Source organism: Podarcis bocagei (assembly GCF_964188305.1).
Source record: "Podarcis bocagei genome assembly, chromosome: Z".
In the NCBI taxonomy this organism is placed as follows: domain Eukaryota; kingdom Metazoa; phylum Chordata; class Lepidosauria; order Squamata; family Lacertidae; genus Podarcis; species Podarcis bocagei.
Genome location: NC_138140.1, coordinates 32,210,571 through 32,230,046, shown reverse-complemented (window position 1 = coordinate 32,230,046; position 19,476 = coordinate 32,210,571). Strand labels below are relative to the sequence as shown.

General features: G+C 41.6%; 1 protein-coding gene across 2 annotated transcripts in view; it reads left to right on the top strand.

Annotated features, from left to right (window-relative positions):
* Window positions 1-17,625, top strand: part of CHM (CHM Rab escort protein) — a 72,340-nt gene extending 54,715 nt beyond the window's left edge. For both annotated transcript variants that reach the window (XM_081180183.1, XM_081180182.1), the window contains exons 11-15: window positions 2,499-2,562; window positions 3,979-4,075; window positions 9,147-9,239; window positions 12,008-12,177; window positions 15,383-17,625. In XM_081180183.1, coding sequence (XP_081036309.1) covers window positions 2,499-2,562; window positions 3,979-4,075; window positions 9,147-9,239; window positions 12,008-12,177; window positions 15,383-15,574 — 616 coding nt within the window. In that variant the 3' untranslated portion in view covers window positions 15,575-17,625. The remainder of the gene's footprint in view (window positions 1-2,498; window positions 2,563-3,978; window positions 4,076-9,146; window positions 9,240-12,007; window positions 12,178-15,382) is intronic.
* Window positions 17,626-19,476: the final 1,851 nt, after the last annotated feature.

The window sequence follows — 19,476 nt, the reverse complement described above, 5'->3', positions numbered from 1 at the left end:
ACCGGGACTCTTTTTGAACACATTGTGATGTCCAAATAAAAAAAGAGCCTCTTGCTTTCTGAAAACTTAGTCTTTTTTTTTTTAAAAAAAACCCAATTAAATTTATTGAACCTTGTAGCCATTAAGTTCTTACGGATAAACACCTGGAGGAAGTCATGCTGGCTGTTTACTATCTCCAGGCAAAATGCCTCTGAATACCAGTTACTGAGGGAAAAAACAGCAGTAGAGGCCTGTTTCACTTACCTCCTGCTTGTGGGCTTCCCCAAAGCATTTGGCTGGCTACTGTGGGAAACAGGATTTCTTACAAATGTGGTACATACACTTCATTCTTCATCCTCGTTGTAGCTGAAGATATCCAATAATGTGATAGCCACTATTGATCCGTGCAGAAGTCTCCATTTCCAGTCTGTCATAAGGCTGTTTATTACTCCTCCTTTGCACACTCCTCCTTTACATGTACTTCTTCAGCCAATTTCAAGTTCATCACATTACGTGATTCCCCCCCCCCCCCGGCAGTGGTTTCAGTCTCTTCAGTAAAGAAAACATATGGAACTAGATCAAAATTATGGCTTGAAGTCCAAGAATCTTAATTACAGAGATATACCTTCCCCTTGCCTATGCAGCCCATTATTTTATCAAATAAGGAAGCTTGGTCCGATGTGTCTTTTGAGAAACACCATGTTGATTGCCAAATAATCACATTTCCGTCCCGCCCCCCTTCAGTTATGTTGTGCTGCTTGTTCTTCACTAACATATTGGCAAGATGCTATCCATATACAATGGTACCTCGGGTTACAGACGCTTCAGGTTACAGACGCTTCAGGTTACAGACTCTGCTAACCCAGAAATAGTACCTCAGGTTAAGAACTTTGCTTCAGGATGAGAACAGAAATTGTGCAGCGGCGGCGCAGCGGCACCTGGAGGTCCCATTTGCTAAACTGGTGCTTCAGGTTAAGAACAGACCTCAAGAACGAATTAAGTACTTAACCTGAGGTACCACTGTACACTTCATTGATGGCAGAGCTGAGCTGAAAGCAGCTGTATAGTGAGCCCCAGGAACCATAATCATGATCCAGTGAATACTGCTGTTGACCAAGCAAATCTAGAGCCTGATTTGGGAGTCTTTCTAGTCATTCCTGGTGAGAGGAAAATGAAGGCTAGCATAGGTAGGCAGAGTCACAAGCCAAGGAACTATTCAGGAAAAGGTCCGTAGCTCAGTGGTAGAGCATTTGCTTTGCATGCAGAAGGTCCCAGGTTCAATCTCCAGCATCTCCAGGTAGGCTTGGGAATGTCCCCTATGTGAAACCCTGAAGAACTGTTATCAATCAGTGCAAACCCCCTGGAGAACCACTGGCTGTTCAGATGTTGCTGAAATGCGACTCACATCAGCTGCAGCAAGTGTAGCCAATGACCAGGGATGGTGAGAGTTGTTCAGCAACATTTGGAAGGTGAAATGTTCCTCGCACCTGGTATAGACAAATACTGAACTAGAACCAATGGTCTGACTCTATAAGGTAGCTTCCTATGTTCTATGTATATCTCAATATAGAACAAAACATGCAACCCTGGTGACTCTCCATGTGGATCAACAGCACTCAGATCCATGACTTCTATCCGCAGCAGCTTCTAATAGTAGTAGACTACTCCAGCAGATTCTTGTGCCCTCCACACACTCTGTTTTGTTCAGTTGGTGGTGGCAGAAGTGCCCTTGGCCTTAGGTTCTCCTACTTTCGTCATTTGGCAGTGGTTCCACATTTATAAATTTCTTATTCTTTTCATATTTTTAGTGGCAAAGATCCAAATAGCTATTTTAGGTGGAACATAAGGGATGAAGTACCTGCTGCTCTCTTGTTATTGTTGGATGCCAAGACTCATTATCCTTGACTGTTGGCCATGTTGGTAGGGGCGGATGGGAGATGGAATGCAGTGACACCTGGATGGCTACAGGTTCCCTTCCTCTGGCCTAGAGGAATTTAAAAAATACATCAGAACCCTACACCTTACTGCAAGCTGCTGTTGAATGTCCCCTTCATTTCAAAGGTAGTTTGCCATGTGGCGTGTTGTGGGAGAAACATAAGCCCAAAGCCTCTAGGTGTATTCCCACTAGCTGCACAGTTCTTTGGCTCTCAGTCATTGGCTGTATTGGTTGATGTGTTTGCATATTTCTACACTCTAAAACAATTTGCTATTAGAGTGATTCTGTGATGGGTGAAGTAAACATTATGTTCCATACGGAGTACTGAGTATATTCATTATAAGTTGATAAATATTAAGAGTCAGATCTGGCAGCCTTCATATATGCATGCACTTGAGTCATTGTTAATTTCTTAGCTAAGCTGGCCATATGCAAATGTGTCATTATCAATGTGCAAGCTGGTGGAATGTTAGTTTCTCATGGTGGTAATAGTTATTTTTGGAGAGAGAGAAACCCTGAATCCATATGGCTGCTTTCTTCTTATGTTTTGGTGATAGACCATAATTGCTTTATTCACTTACAGGCAGATCTCCAGAGCGGTTCTCATTACTGATCGGTCGATTTTGAAGGCAAGCTCAGATCAGCAGGTTAGCACATCCATTAAGCATTGGTAACTTTCTGCCTTATAAACAGCTGCTTGCTTGTGACTGTATTTTCGATCACAATTTCCATTCATTGTAAAGCCATTTAAGTGCCTTTGTCACCATTAGACGCATTTGCCAGGAAACAGGAGAGTTTTTAAGTTTGAATGCTCAAAACTTGGAAATGGACAAACAAGATCATAGATGCTTGATCAATGAAGTTAATTCTTAAGTATAAGCAAAGGTTATGTGTTGGATCCAGGTTAAGTTAATCACACTTTAGTCCCATTGAAATCAAAGAAACAAGTTGGACACAACAACCTAACCTGGATCTAACCTGCCTAAAAGATAGATGGAGCTGATAAACATCAAGTTAGAGATCTGGTCCCACTTCTCTGCACATAATCTATATATCTCATTTATATTTGGATCTCTATTTTATTGCAATTATAATTCCAGCTTTCTTCCAACATGGTAGTCTTCAAGCATGTACATTTGGGTTCCCAAGCAGTCTCCCATCCAAACACATACCAGGTCTAGACAAACAACCAACAGGTTGCTTGAAACCATGGCCTTCCTTCAAGGGAATTGATATACTTGAATGTGATCCCATTGTGGTTTTACAACAGCCCTATTGGTAGATTAAACCGAGGCTATGATTAACCTAAATTTGCCAGTGAACGTCATGGCTAAGTGAGGATTTGGACAAATGTCCTCCGTTCTACACCCCACTGCATCTCTGTATAACTTCCAAATCTAAAACTATAAACTGTAGGTTGTAACAGGAACAAGTATACAGATCAGCCTTACAGATCAGCTTTGCAGATCAGATAAAACCAGAGATCCTTTAAAATAAGTATGCATATAAAATTGCCTGGTTTAAATTTGGAAAATCTCTGCAGCCAATGTAGATGAAGCTACTTGACTAGGAGGGCGGGATACAAATAAAAATTGTTGTTGTTGTTGTTGTTGTTGTTGTTGTTGTTGTTATTTATTTGTTTATTTATTTCTAGTCTCACTTTGAACGGGACAATCAATTGTAGAGCAAGGGATATGTTCCACCTCCACAAATGCATCCCATATGAACAAATACAGCGCCTCCAATCACATTTCCATGGTGGCCATTTCCTTAGTAGACATTGTTTATTGCTGAAATCTAAATGCTGCACTTTTCATAAGCAAAGCATACCATTGAGAAGAGCACAGTGGTTGTGGCTTTCAATAAAATAGGCATAAATTAGGCAGCAGGGGCAAACATCCCTCAGTCTCTTTTTGAATAGCGCTTTGGCAGACTTGGGTTTATAATATGCTAAATATGCTGGTGCAAAGGCAAAAGGGCCTTGCATTGCAGCCTGCAAAGAACTACTAGATGGATTCTTTTGGAAGACTTTTTAAAGAGATTCTGTTTTCTTTGCCTTCCAGATTTCCATTTTGACTGTCCCACCTATGGAGCCAGGTCAGCCTGCTGTCTGCCTCATAGAACTATGTTCTTCAACCATGACATGCATGAAAAATACATGTGAGTACATGTTCTGACTTTGTTCTTTGTTATTGTGGCAAGAAAGGAAGTGCCAACTCTCAGTAGGAATGGCAAATACCCTATAAATTTCAGGAATGTAGCCAATACATGCTTGATAGCAGCATGCATATTTGTCCTGACTTATACTGGTGTAGTAGTAGTAGTAGTAGATACAGCAGTAGATACACTCCAGGAACCTGTCACCAACAACTGCTCTCTGGCATAGATTCCTCTGTGTGTGTTCTTAGGGATGAGCAAATCTGTCAATTTCAGGTTCTCTCTGTTTCTTTTTTTCTAATTTTAAATTCAGTTTTCCACATTTGTTTGCAAAAAATTTTTTATATTAAAAAAAGTTCTGAAAATCTATATATATATTTGCAAGCTGTTTTTCCTAATATGGTGCATTTTTGTCTGCTGTTTTCACTTATATACCCTTTTTTGGATCCTTTTTCTAGTATATTTATTTTTGTGCCCGTTACTTGGGGTGTTAGGGGAGAAGTAGTACCTCTGATGGGGGACACACCATGCTCCTTCTGGGGTGGTTTGTCCACCATTGGTCCCCACCCTGCACTCAGCTCTCACTTGTGGCTCCTGCAAACTGTCAGCATGTGACAGCGGCCACTCATCAGGAACAGCTTTGACCTGCCAGCTAGACCAGGTGAGGGTAGCTGATGGGTCTCAAACCCTCGGTGAGTTAGAGACTTCCCCTGCATGCAAAGATATGCTCTGGTGGATTGAGCAGTCAAGACCGATTGTGGGTTCAGTGGTCAAGAAGACAGTTTCTGCACATGATATGGAGAGGCAGTTCGGGCTTGTCAACCCAGGAAGGAAGCCCATCTAGGAGAAGGAAAACTCTTATCCTAAACCTTGTTGGATCCTTCTCTTTTGGGAGTAGAAAAGGCTCAGGAGTAAACCCTACACAAATCTGGAGTCCCTAAGATGCTTGAATGGCGCCTTGTGTGCCTCCTTTTGGCAACTCCTTCAGCCAAGCTACTGCCAAACATATTGCTCTGCTTTCCTTTGGTACATGTCATCTGGGCATCTCAGGACATCCATACACACTGCCCAGGCTAGCACTCCAGGGAGGTCAGCTAATGCAGCAGTTTGAATTCACCTCTGGAGGCACACTCAGTTGTCTGTTGAGACAAACAGATGCCAACAAGAACAACTTAGAGAATTGCATTGCAAAATTTGGAGAAATTTGATAGAAGATTCAATATAAAATTATCCCATATCCCCAGTATTTCTGCAATCTTCTGTTTGCATCAATCTCCCGAGCCCTTTATCTGCCAGGCCAAAACCCAATATGTAGCCAATTCTGTTACCTATTTAAATGGTCGCAGCTACAAAATGTAGCAGCAGTAAATGAGATTAATATATATGTATTTGCATAAGAATAGCTTAAAGGAAATGGGACCTTGTTAATACAGCAATAAAGTTTTTTTGATGATTTCTGTGTTTTAACAGTATATAATATATTGTATAGAAAAGTAATGACACTCCTGAAAAGGGCTTTGTGGCATTTCCTCTAAGAGATCTCCTTATTAGAAAGGTTTTTCAAATAAACTGCATTGAAATGCGGATGTTAAAGGTTGGAACAAATACTTGCCCAGGCAATTTAATTTCCTATCCATTTGCCTTTTCTTGACAACGGAACGTTTACTATTAAAGTTCTACTCTGAACATAATAAACTAAGGGGGTCTAAAACATAACTGTTTCCAGTTGCTTGGGGATTTTTTTTTAAAAAAAATGAACTTCTGTATTATCGGTGGTATATTGACCTTGTGTGGGGTTCATTTTACAGGTAGAACTATCCTGCTTGCACAGTGGGATGGGGGGTGGAAGTTGGAATAACTAGTGAGAGATGAGAGACCTTTCTCATACCCAGTTGCTTACAGTGGGGGGGGGGGGATAGACAGGGCAAGTATCACTTAAGGACCTTTCCAGGTAGTGTGTCATCAGCTGCTGTCTCAAAATGCCACAAGCTCACACCAAACCTGCTCATTGTGTGTCCCAAAAAACTGAACATACATTTAGTTAAAGAACTCAGTGCCAGCATAGGTGAGACACCCACTTCCTCTACTTTCCAAGATTAATAAATTGCAAACAACGAAAACTAAGGAAGTTCTGCACTAGTTTGAGAAGTAGCTGTTCTTATGATCTGCCTATAGACTTTGTGTGTTTTTCCCACTACCACCTTTTGTTATTAAAAATCACTTTAATAAGCTTTTATTAAAAAGTCTATAATTATGTATTTACACTTCAGGTCAATTGGACTGCTAATGCTCATTCATTAAAATGACAGGTGGTTAGCTAATTTATATATATATATATAAAACTCTATTATAGCACACCACAGGAAGCCCATATCCTCAAGGCATTAGCACTTAGCTTTTCTTCTCTAGTCAATGAGTTTACAACTGTATTGCCAAATGGAGGGTAAACACCCATCACATTCCTCTGCCCTGCTTGCCCCATCTGGTTATGGCTGTTCTCAAACATTTTTAAAGTGTTCCTTTAGCTTCAATGGGTGCAGTCCCCACCCCCCAAGTTAGCATATATGGGTTTTTTCCATTTTGCAAACTGCTTGCTATTGTCATTGTGCTGTCATGAATATAGCTTTCAGCTTGGACATTGAGTTCCATGTTCAAATCTCTACCTGGCTATTATTTATTTATATATTTACCACATAGTTTTCTAAGCAGTTTACAAGTATATAATTACACAAGCATATGAAAATACAAACATCTATAATTAAGAAATGCAATGAAACAATCTGAGTTGGCCAGATGTGTATGAAGGCATGGTCATGATCTAATTGTGTCTGGATTTTGGACAAAGCATAAAGAATATTTCCCTTTTCCTTTTATTTTTTTGGATGTTTGCTGTTAATGGTTATTAACATGGTTGATCTCTTCCACTCATTTATGCAAGATAAGCATGCAGATACACCTGACCTTGGGTCACATGGTGCAGAAGACAGGCATGTAATTGATGTTGCCCGCTGAGTGGAACCAAACTCCCTTCTTCGTGTCCTAAGTACTGAGAGCACTTTCCAACACTAGTCATATTCAGAGTTGACCCATTGAAATCAATGGGCCAGTGTGGTGTAGTGGTTAAGAGCGGTGGACTCGTAATCTGGTGAACCGGGTTCACGTCCCCGCTCCTCCACATGCAGCTGCTGGGTGACCTTGGTCACACTTCCCTGAAGTCTCTCAGCCCCACTCACCTCACAGAGTGTTTGTTGTGGGGGAGGAAAGGAAAGGAGAATGTTAGCTGCTTTGACACTCCTTAGGGTAGTGATAAAACGGGGTATCAAATCCAAACTACTACTACTACTACTACTACTACTACTCTTCTTCTTCTTCTTCTTCTTCTTCTTCTTCTTCTTCTTCTTCTTCTTCCATTGATTTCAGTGGGTATACCCAGAGTATGGCTGATGTAGGATTTCCCTTAGGCCAGTTGTTCCCAACTGGTAGTCCATGGACCCCAGGGTGTCCACGTAACCCATCCAGGGGGGCCTTGGCACCATTCACATAACAAAAACTACCGTAGAGATATCAAAAGGGGGGGGCCCATGGCTTGGGTTTTGAAAATCAGGGGGTCCACAATACATAGCTAATTGGAAACCACTGCCTTAGGCTATACAGACACGGTGCCCTCCCCAGCCCTAAATGAATTACTCAAAGACCAGCAGTGGCACACTGTATAACTAATTTAGTTAAACCCAATTACATCAGAGAGACACTGCCAATGCGGGGGGTGGGGGTGGGCATGCTAGTAGCTCATAGCAGTAACATCACATGTGATCAGATAATTATATAGTAAATTAAAGTGAACTTCAATTATTGTGGTTTTAATAGGGAAAAAAAGATTTTATGGCAAACGTTCTACAAAATAGCAAACGCTTCAGTTTTCTCTGCATTTGCTTATTTGTTTATTTTTAAAATTATATCACTCGTTTTTATTATTTAAGAATTCTGAATGCATATGGGATGAATAGGTTAAACAATAATAAAAGTTAAGCATTAAAATGTAGATTCCAAAAAGTCAAATGATAAAACAAGCAAAGCAAATAATCAAGATGAATCTCAAATTTAAAGTGTGGACAGGTGTTTTTTTTTAACCTAAAAAATGATTAGAATGCTCTGGGGGAGCATCCACAGAGGTGCAGCAACCAGCCACAGTGACTGTAGTTCTACCTCCAGTTATCACAGTATGACTCTGAATGCCAGTTGCTGGAAGAAATTGCAGGCGGGGAGTGTGTGCTATGCTCAGGTTCCGCTTGCAGTTTTCTTTTAGACATCTGGCTGGCCACTTTGAGAACAGAGTGTTGGATCAGATAGGCCTTTGGCCTGATTCAGCAAGGTTCTTCTGCTGTCTATAGAGCCTTCTTATTTGTGATGATCACTTCTGGAGACCCTACTCTGGGAAACCTTGGAAGGGAATCTAGACGATGGAATTGTCCATCACAAGATGGTAGAGGAACTGGATGCTATTGAGGCATGCAATGGCAGTGGCCAGACTCAGCATTCAAAACTTCTCTGTTGTTCATATTCAAAATGCAAGCTTCTTTCTTTGAAATTTTTAGGGAGAGGTTGTTGTTGTTGTTGTTTTAAAAAAAGGCTTATCCAGTTCTTTTAGAAAGCAGGGACAAAGATTGATTTTTGCATATTAATAGCTGAAATGGTGTTTAAGGTATTTTACTCATGACTTGATTTCAGTTGGTGGTGCTTGCTGCTTCTTCTTTTTAATTGTTGTCACCTGGGTTGGAAATTATTTTAAATTGCAAAGCTATGTGCAATTTTAAATGCAGTTCAGGGTGGATTCACATGACCACGTTTTAGTGCAATGAGGAAGTTTACCATGCCATATCACTGCCATTGAATGTTGTTGTCCCAAGAAAGTTGCAGCTTCTTCGCCCCAGAAGAAGACTGACCTGATAAACGCTGCACTGTCTCCACGTGATACAGCCCAGTTCCAAGCTGACCTACACTTTTAACACAGTCAAAATTGTGAATGCCAGGCTGTGGAGTATCCTAAAAGTGCCTTTCTGTCCCATTCCAACAGATTTGGTGCATTTAACTTGTTCGTCCATTAAAACTGCTAAAGAAGATTTGGAGCCTGTTGTGGGCCAGTTGTTCACTGAAAGTACAGAAACAGGTAAATGCTTTGTCTTGTTTTACTTTAAAACAAAAGTCATGCTTTACAATCTTCTCTCTCAGCCCAAGTTGATTGACAGCCATTCCACCACTTAGGTATCAGAAGTCATGTCAAATGCCTTGCTGATTATGTGTGTGCATCTTTTTATTTACTTTATGTTTTATCAGACAAAATGAGAAGCTAGTTCTATGTGCATCTCTGGATGTGCCATGGTCCTCCTATGGTGACTGTCCAGGTTCAGTATTGTCTGGGGAGGCACTTGCTTTGGAGTGCCATGGGACTTAATCATGCAGAATAACAACAAATTACACTATAAATTTGTAGAGCTATTTATTTATTTATTTATTTATTTATTTATTTATTTATTTATGCAGGTATTACTTTTTCAACTCCCATTAGCAGACCAGAGAGATGGTTCATATAAACACTGCAAATCCATTTTCTATTGCTCCCAATTCATCTCCCGTAATTTAACTTAAAGAGAAAAAAAACCTGAAACCAAACCAGCATTGTACAGATCTAAAAAAACACACCTCAGAATACGAAAAAGTGGTTAGATTGCCACTTAGCATCATCTTGTCTTTTCCCTCCTGCCTCCTTCTTAACATTAATCTTAATGCTTAAAGTGATCTGGTTTTGAAGTGATGTATTGTTTAGAAGCTGCCTGAAATTCTTTTGGAGGAACTCTGTGATCAGGAGGGTCCTCAGGTGCACTGAGGCACTGAGAAGCTAGTTTTCACTGACACATAGGCCTTTTTATCATCAAGATGAGGTAGTGGTCATATTTTAATTAAAATGTCAGAACAAATACTGTTGGAGTTATTGAAAATGAATCACCAGATAAAGTGAGCACTGGGCCATGGCAGGTCAGAGAAGCAAAGTCACCTGAAGAAGAGGACTCTATTCATTTTCTTGCCTAAATGAGGAAGAAGTAACTTCTTTTTTTTAAAGAGTACTAGGAACTTTTAATAATATTTTTAAAAGAATGCACTGCACCAGGCTTTATGCTGGTTGACTATCCCTTCCGAATAGATTGGAAAAGGTAAACTGCTCTCTCCTTGAGAACAGTCATTATACATCTGTTTAAACACACACACACACCACACACACACACACACACACACAGAGAGAGAGAGAGAGAGAGAGAGAGAGAGAGAGAGAGATTAGTTGTCCTGTGCTTGCCTTTTAAAAATACCTTCAAACCTCTGTTCTTATCCATTATGAAAGGTTTCTTTCTTTCTAAGCAATGTGAGCATAGCATTTGTTTTAAATTTTATTTCAGGGGTGTGTGTGTTTCCCCCTCTTCCCTGCCTTAAAAGCCTCAGGGTTGGTTACCGCTTCTTTCCCAGTCGTGTACACATAATTAAAATGCAGAGCAGCAAGACTTAATATTCCCAAACAGAAAGCCAATAACAAATCCTGGATGACTGCTCATGGTCTCTCTGTGTGGGAAATGAAACAAGAGCCCAAGTTCAGATGATACAGGTGTGCTTGTGTTATCTGTGACATGGCAGAGCAGGAGAGATGTACCACAGGAAATTTTGAGCAGGGTGTACCAGCACACTGCTTGTTCATGTTAAACTATGGTTTGTTATAACCTGTGGTTTAATATGATGTGCAATTAGGGCCATATCGACTGGCCGCAAGTTGCCTAGTGAGCTTCATGCATAAGTGTGGATTTGAAACCAAATATTCTCAGTCCAACATACCACCCTCATTGCTACAGAATTATATATACAGTGGTGCCTCGCAAGGCGGAAAGAATCCGTTCTGTGATTCTCTTCGTCTAGCGGTTTTCTCGTCTTGCGAAGCAAGCCCATTGACGGATTAGCGGATTAGCGCTATTAGCGGCTTTTAGTGGCTTTTAGCGGCTTATCTGCTGATCGGATCAGCTGATAAGCGGCTTAGCGGCTTAGAAAAAGGGGGGAGGGGAAAAAACAGCAGGAACTTGCAAGACATTGTCGTCTTGCGAAGCAAGCCCATAGGAAATTCGTTTTGCGAAGCACCTCCAAAACGGAAAACTCTTTCGTCTAGCGAGTTTTCCGTCTTGCGAGGCATTCGTCTTGCGGGGCACCACTGTACACACATCTGAACAGGGCCCCTGAAAAGCTATCTGTGTGTGGAATATACCACCTAAGTAAGATCCTGTGTATGAGGTCAGCCACTGCTTCCTGAGGCAGTAAAGGCTGGTATCCTCCATTGTTTTGAAGGCGTGCTAGTCTGTGGCTTGCTGTTTATAACAGCCTGTGACGCCTTGGATCCATTTTGAGCCCTAAAACCCATACTGGAGTGCTTAAGCAGTGGGCTCGTCCTCCTTAGTTAATCTCAATGCCCATGAACACTCTCTGCTCTGAGTGAAACCCCTTCTAGGAGATACTCTACATCTCCTTGAATATGGTTTTCTACCCAGTTTGAGGTTCAAAACTTTCTCAAGGAACTCTATGATTCCCATGGGCCCCTGAATTAATCAGTCTGATGCTTTGTTCACTGTATGCAACTGTAAGTAACCACATAAAGGTTCCATTTCGCAAAGCCATATTTAATAACCAGAAGCAGGGGGGCTCTCAGATGCTTTCAGATATCCATTTCAGAGAGACTTATTACACAATTAGGGTACCAGCAACAAAAGGGCCTCGTCCATAATCCCCAAAGGTGGAAGAATCTAGAGCACAACCTCGAATAATTTGCCTTTCCAACATTTTGCTGTACTGTACAAGTCTTGCTGCATTTTAATTCCGGTGAGTAAAATCTTCCCCCTGTTGTTCCAGAAAGTGAAGGCGCAGGAGAAGGGCAAAAGCCTCAGATTCTCTGGTTGGTATATTTCAACATGAGAGACTCCTCTGGTGTAGACAGGACATCCTATGCCAATTTGCCTCCCAACATCTATGTTTGTTCTGGGCCAGACAACGCATTGGGAAATGACTGTGCTGTCAAACAGGTAAGGGAGGTGTCCCACATTTTTCAGCTTTTGACAGAGGAACATTCAGGGTGATGGTATACTGCAGGGTTGTAATACCTACTTTGTTTTGTGGGCAAGTCCAGAAATAGAGGCAAGTGAAGAAGAAGAAGAGTTTGGATTTGATATCCCGCCTTTCACTCCCCTTCAGGAGTCTCAAAGCGGCTAACAATCTCCTTTCCCTTCCTCCCCCACAACAAACACTCTGTGAGGTGAGTGGGGCTGAGAGACTTCACAGAAGTGTGACTGGCCCAAGGTCACCCAGCAGCTGCATGTGGAGGAGCGGAGACGCGAACCCGGTTACCCAGACTACGTGACTACCGCTCACAAGTGGGGTTTCTGCAACAAAATGTGCATGTGTTGGCTTATGTAGACCACTTAGAGGTTATGGATGATTAAACCACATATAAATCCTGTTAATTAAAATTAAAGTAAGTTAGATGTGACTCGGGGCTGAAAAAAAGAACAAGCTAGCATCAAAGACAGGAGTCCTATTTACTTTTAGAACTGCAACCAATGTCTGTTGCAAGTACCAGTGGAGCACAAGGCTTCTTGCATGTATTTGAGTGCTGGACTTGGCCTGGGAGGAGGTCTGAGAGCAGTAAACTGCCTTTTGCTGCAACCTGAGAGAGGCAGAGGGATTGACTGAGACTCTAGACCCATGGTTCCCAATGTGGGGCAATTTGATTTTTAAGGGAAGGCAATTCGAGAATGAGTTATTAACAGTGAATGGCCTTTTAGGCTTCCTCCATGTGAATAGGAGTTCACTTTTTGAATAATAAGAATTATATGTCGGGGGGTGGGCATCGGGATTTTAGAGATGCTTAGGTGGGGCATGGCCAAAAAAAGGTTGGGAACCACTTCTCTAGACCAATCTAGCGAAACTTACCGGAAGAATAAGAAATCAAGATAACAAACTTTAATAAAAGAATGGAAATGGTTTATTGAATATTTACAGATACATTGCAAACAGATAAAAACATTAGCAGGATTATTATAATAACCTGCAGTTTCATAAGAATATGTATTTAAAGTAGATAATTTAATGAGCAAATTAAATGAATTTGGATATGCAGAAGATATTAAAAAATAAATTTCAGGAACTGAAGAAAGAGGCGGAAGGAAGTCAAACTTTGAAATGTTAAATTGATTGTAAAACTAATGAAATGCATAAATTTGGAAAGCATAAAAACTTAAAAAACAAGAGACTCTAGATCAGTCTCGGCCCTTCCTTTGACCTACAGTGTGCACAGTGTATTGTATTGTGTTACAGTGCTGCCTTAAGCTACTCTCTCCCTCTCCCACTTACTGCTCATATGACAGCGAACTACACTGCAAGGTTGTTGCATGCTACTCTCACAGCCCAACCTGCTAAATGGGGATAGGAGAAATAGGGAACACTTTAGGATTGTTATAAACCATTCAGGATTGTTATGAACAAGTCTGACCTGCAGTATTCAATGTTAAATACACCATGGGGCTGTCTAAAGCCACTCTCTCTAGCTCTAGGCCTTTCCAGCCTGCCATATGGAAACATTAAACTGCCTTTGCTTTGGAATTTCTATTAGCAGGGCTGTTAGTTAAATGCTTCACACAGTAAGAGCTGAGTTACAGAGAGTGAGGAGTCTTCTCTATTGGGTTTGGAGGGGGCTATGTGTCTCTTGGATATATCAATTAATTGTCTATGGGCAGCTTTCAATTCCATACCCAAGGACATTTAATTATAGCTTCTTAATGTGAACTGGGAAACGACCTACCCCGACAATGGGATGGTTCCATCGGTCCTTTTTATATGCATAAACATTTTCCCACACCCTCTTCTGCTGGCTCATATGGGTTTGAGGAATTGGGGGTGGGAGGAGGGAAGAAATGGAGCAAAGGTAGACAGCAGAAGAGAAGGTTATATAGAATAGACAGCATCCTTGTCTGTGCTGTTTCCTTTCTTCCACCCTAGTTCCATTATGATGGAGACAGTTGGTGTGTTGTAGGAAGACAGGTGGGTAGAGATGATTTCTCCAAGCCTTCAAATTTCACCCCCCCCCAAAAAATATTAAACAACCTTTCTTGGTCTTTTGGAAGCAGGGAGGAAGCTTGGGCGTTCCCCCCCCCAATTCATCTAAGAAGATTTTGCTAGAGTTCACCCAGTTCTAGAAATAAATAATCTCCAGCAGTATCTTTTTTATAAAAAAAGGAGGGAGGAAAAGATAATTTATTAATATTATCACAGAAGCCGTCTGCTTCCAATATAAGTCTTTGATCTTCATCTTTTATCCTCTTACCAGTCAAATTATTGCCTTGTAAAACAAAATTAAGGCTACTATTAGCCTTTGAATATACAGATCAGATGTGAGCATTCAGGCTGTGTCAGCTGTTCTGTTAAAAAGCCCATTGATAACGGCCATAGGGGGGGGCAACTGCAGCTGCTTAAAATTTCTTGCATATATTCTCACTTGGCCTGAGTCATTTAAAAATTAATGGTTGCTATAGCCTTGTGAGCGTAAGAAGTTGTGCATGTTATCCTTGCATGCTCACTCGGACAGACATGGCTGAAAATGTTTCTATGTAGTCCTATCTGGTTATCAGAATGTAAAAATATATGCTGCTCACTTAGCTCTCTTCCATTTGAAATCAGTGGGATTTAGAAGTGTTCAACCCTGACAGCATTGTGCCCATAATTATATATATAGCTCTTAATCTTTAACTCGGTGGTAGGCGAAATGATGCCTTTGTTATCTTCCCCCTGGCACTTATGAAGCCTTTGAGTCCCAACTCTCTGCCCTTCTTGGTCTTGAGATGGTAAGGGTGGCAACCTTTTTCTACCTTGAAAAATACATACAGTGGAAGGAGGAAGTTGGAAGAGTGACACTCTTTCCCACTTCCTCTTTCCGCTCTGTGTGCTTTTCAAGGCTCAAATGAATTCTACAGCTTTTCCAAGGGATCTGAGTAAAGTCCAAGCGTGTGCATGCACACATTTTCTCCTTTTTCTGTTTCTTAGGGAGAGATGAGTATGAATGAATAAAGGAAGTACTTGGGTATCTCTTAGGAGCAGTATTGTGAACAAGCACGTGGCGAGGCAGATGTGAAATATGGTTTTGTTGCTTGTGGACACACCACAATATGCATGTGGATTGGTTTGTAATCTCAGCCAGTAAAGAGGTTAACTAAATGTTTGCTTCCTTCCAAATAGGCTGAGGCCATATTTCAAGAGATGTTTCCCAGTGAGGAATTCTGCCCACCACCCCCAAATCCAGAAGATATCATCTACGATGGAGACGGGACTCAGCCAGAAGATCCTGGGTTTGGTAATCCATCTGAGACCAATCCAGAGACTTTGCCTGAGAAAAGCACTGAAGAGAGTGAAAGTCCCTCTGAAGAGTGAATGGATGGCAAGGCCAAGACTGAACTCATTTCACCATGGTGTCTGGGGAAGCTTGACCCAGTCCAAAGTGCAGCCAAACAACCAGTTTGTCATACACAAAATGTAACCCCAGCAATCCTAGCGGGACTTTACAGAGTTGCTTAATAGCTTGATTTGAGTTGGCACAGGAGAGTCTTGTCCAAAGCTATGTCCTGAAACATAACTCCATTCTTGACTCATTTTTCCTGGAAATACAGTTTATCAGTTTGTAAATAAGGCATTCCGTCATTCCACAGAATTGCAGTTTTGCCAAAGTCAGCAGCAGCACAACATATGGAACTCAGTTTGCTCTACAGGAAGTGTGGGGGAAAATTCTATTAACTGAAAACAGCTATTGGGTTAGACTAGTAGGTGCTAGGCCAGGAGTAACCACTGTGGTTCCCTTCAGTTGTTGCAAGACTATAGTTCCCACCATCCCTGACCATTAGCCATGTTGGTTGGGGCTGATGGAGCTGGAGCCTGAAGTCTAGAGGGAGACACACTTGCTACTCCTGCACTAGACACTGAACATTCAGTTGTTAGTGATCTAGCAGAAGCTCACCAAAAGGAAAAGATCCAAGTGTTTTCTGTTTGTTTGTTTGTTTGTTTGTTTGTTTGTTTGTTTGTTTGTTTGACTGGCTTGCAGAATATCACAGAAGTGGTTTTTAAGCTTTTCTGTCATATACTCAGTAGAAATGCAAAATAAATACATCTTTTAATAGATTTCTTGGAAATGGTTGTTTGGTAGCACCTGGGTGCCAGCTCACTGGATCACTTTCAAGAGCTGAGCTATATTTCTCACCATATATTTGTTTTTGTTTTTTTCCCCAAAGACAGCACAAGTTTACTTGGTTGATGTTCAAAAGTACTGAGCCAAAAGTATTGGTTGAAAAATACATCTCTGAAGCAGGGCTTGTTTTTGCAAGTGCCCTCTGAGAAACCTCATAGCCACTAATATTCTTTCTTAGTTATGCTAGAGTGGGAATGGGAAACCTGTCACACACAGTATTGTTGGGCTCCCAACTCTCATCAGCCCAAGCCAGCATGGCCAATCAACTGGAGTGATGAAAGTGGTAGCCCCAACAGCATCTAGGAGGCCACATGTTCCTCATCCTTGAGAGACAGTTGGAAACTGGCCTTTGTAAATATATAAGACAATCTGTCTGAGAATCCAATACAGGAGAAAAGGACAAGAGGTGATTCTGTGCTGCTGAATCTAAAAAGCCAACTAATAAGTCAGAATTAGTAACCATTTGCACAGCACTTGCATTATGCAAAAATGTTTTACATTCTTGTTGGTTTTTCCAGTGGTGCTATCTTGCTATTCCCATTTTACAGGTGAGAGCCTGAGGCCCAGGATGAAGCAACAGATATATTTACAGTTAATATTTGTAAGAAGAGACAGGCTGTGGTAGACAAACTCAGGTAGCAGAGCTTAAATTGGGTTGCGTAAAGCCCAGGTAGCATTTCAGCTACTATGTAGCTCACTGCACTGATGTTTTAAAATCCGGCTCCTTAATAAAGGCCACAAATGCCCCTCATGATGAATATGCAGTTTGGGTGGGAAATAGCTAGGTCATTGGTCCGTGATACAGCCCTTCAGTGCTTGAGCCTATGTGATTGCTTTGTGCCACAAAAGTAAGTTTATTCCGTAAACATAACAATTACGTTCAGCACAGTAAAGCAAGATGCAGCTATCAATGACACACAGCCTTTCTGTACAAAAACGGTGGCTCAAATTCATTTCATTCGCTAGGTAGTTCTTGTGGCGTTTGCAATTAAGCTGTTATTTATGCTGGGTAAGAGAGAGAGTCTGCCTATTTTTCCTTCGCCATTGCTGCTCCTATGCATAAATCAGAAAGCATGAATGTAGCCCAATTATATTTGAACGTTTACAAATCAATACGGGAGCCAAAATGAGGGCTTGCTCCCAAGAGCTTTCAAGAACGAAGTTCCTACAGAAAATTTATTTTCTTTTTTTAATTTGGAAATGAACTTTAGTATAAGAAATTAAAGGTTTGCTTGCAAGCGTGTTTCCATGTTTCATTATGGTTGTGAATATTAATGCAAAATGGTGTGTCACTTTATTTTGTTATTGTTTTGTGTAGATGTTCTGTTCAAATTGTTTCATGGAACTCCTTGCCATCTACAAAAACAGCTATCTTCTTGCTTTTTTTTGGTGGGAGGGCAGATAATTTTGTTGAATTTTTCAGGGGGCAGAAGGTTGGTGCTTAACTAAATATGGCCATGGGTTTTTTTCTTTTATACTTTTTCCTTTATTAAAAAAAAAAGCCTCTCACACTCTGCCATCTCCACAGGCTCCCTGTCCATCTGCCCTTCCTGGATTGCCTATGGGAGAATGTTAGATCATTGTGTTCTTCTACTGAGACTCCAGGTATGGCCAAGGAACCTGCACAGATGCAGAGTGGAGAGAGGCTTTAAAAAATGGGGGGTAGGAAGTAAAAGGAAGAATGGTCCCAGGTCACATCGTAATGGGTTGTATCCTGTGCTAGCCCTACAAAGAGCAGACCTGTTGAAATTAATTGATGTGACTACTGGTCTGAGTAGAACTTAGTTGGGTACAATCCAAAGTTATTAAGGTTGATCCCAACGCTTATAAACTTGATAAAGATTCTCCCACTCCTCCCCAGTTTTCAGGGACAATTTCTACATATACAGCTGTCAAAAGCCACCACTGAAAAGATAGCGGCCTTCAATCTTGCTTATAGGCTGCCCTAAGGAATCCAGTTGGCCACTGTGAGAAGCAGGATGCTAGATATGTTTTAGGCTGGAGAAGAGAACATTCATAGGAGATGTGACAGCTGTCTTCAAATAGCTGAAGATCTGTCATGCAGAAGATGGGGCAGACTAGTTCTAATGGGTGAAATGGTGAGGAAGCATATATTAACTAACCATTAAGTGAAGTTTCGTTAATGGTGAGAGCTATTCAGCAGGGAAGATGGGAGCTTTGTAGACGTCCAGAGAAGATCACTTCCGCAGTCCTGTCCAATGTGAATATGACTACTCAGCCTGAATCTGATTACTCAGCCTGATCAGAGGAGAGGAATCAGTAGTCCTGATTTTGTTGTATGCCAACTACCCCCCAGCCTCAGCCAACATGATGGAAGCTGGACCACTGGTCTAATCTAACAGGTTTTCCCTTAACGTGATCCAGGTGGGGCACAAAGGGCCTGTTGGAACACAGGGAGATACCAGCAGGTTCGGATCCAGGTTCAGTCTTGCTTCTATAGCCACATCCTTGGATTCAAGCAGAAATCAAGCACAGCTCTCACTTCTAGCCCTTCTTCTAGCCCAGCTCACTTACATACTCAAGCTAACAATCCACCCCACAGTGCAGATCAGGGGTTAGAACAGCTATTTCCATTGCAATAGGGCATAGGATCAGAAACAAGGGGCTAATGGAAGCCTTGGAGCCAGGGCTCATCGGCGTGACATCCATCTGCACTCACAGAGGCCTTTCCCAGCACTCGCATGGTCCCCTTCCCCGCACCTAGCTGAAATTAGGCTTGAAAGAAGCATTCTACTGTAGCTGATAGAATGGGCTGCAGTGTTGTAATTGTTGGTGGTGAGGCACAACAATTTATCTGGTTTGCAAATGGGCCCCCACAGTGCTTTTCTTCCAGAAAAGAAAAGGTGCCAGTACTGTGTACCCTTGAGTACCCCTGGGGGGGGGGGAAGCACTGGGCCCCCAGGCCCCAAAAGGTTGACATGGAAGCAAGTCTCACACAAATTTCCCAATTGGGAGTCCAGAACCAGGTAAAAGGCATTGCCTGCTCCAACTTTTGATGGTGTGTCAAAACAAATTAGACAGAAGGCAAGCCTCAGAAACCTCCTTCCTCTTTCCTTTCTATGTTGAAGGGGGT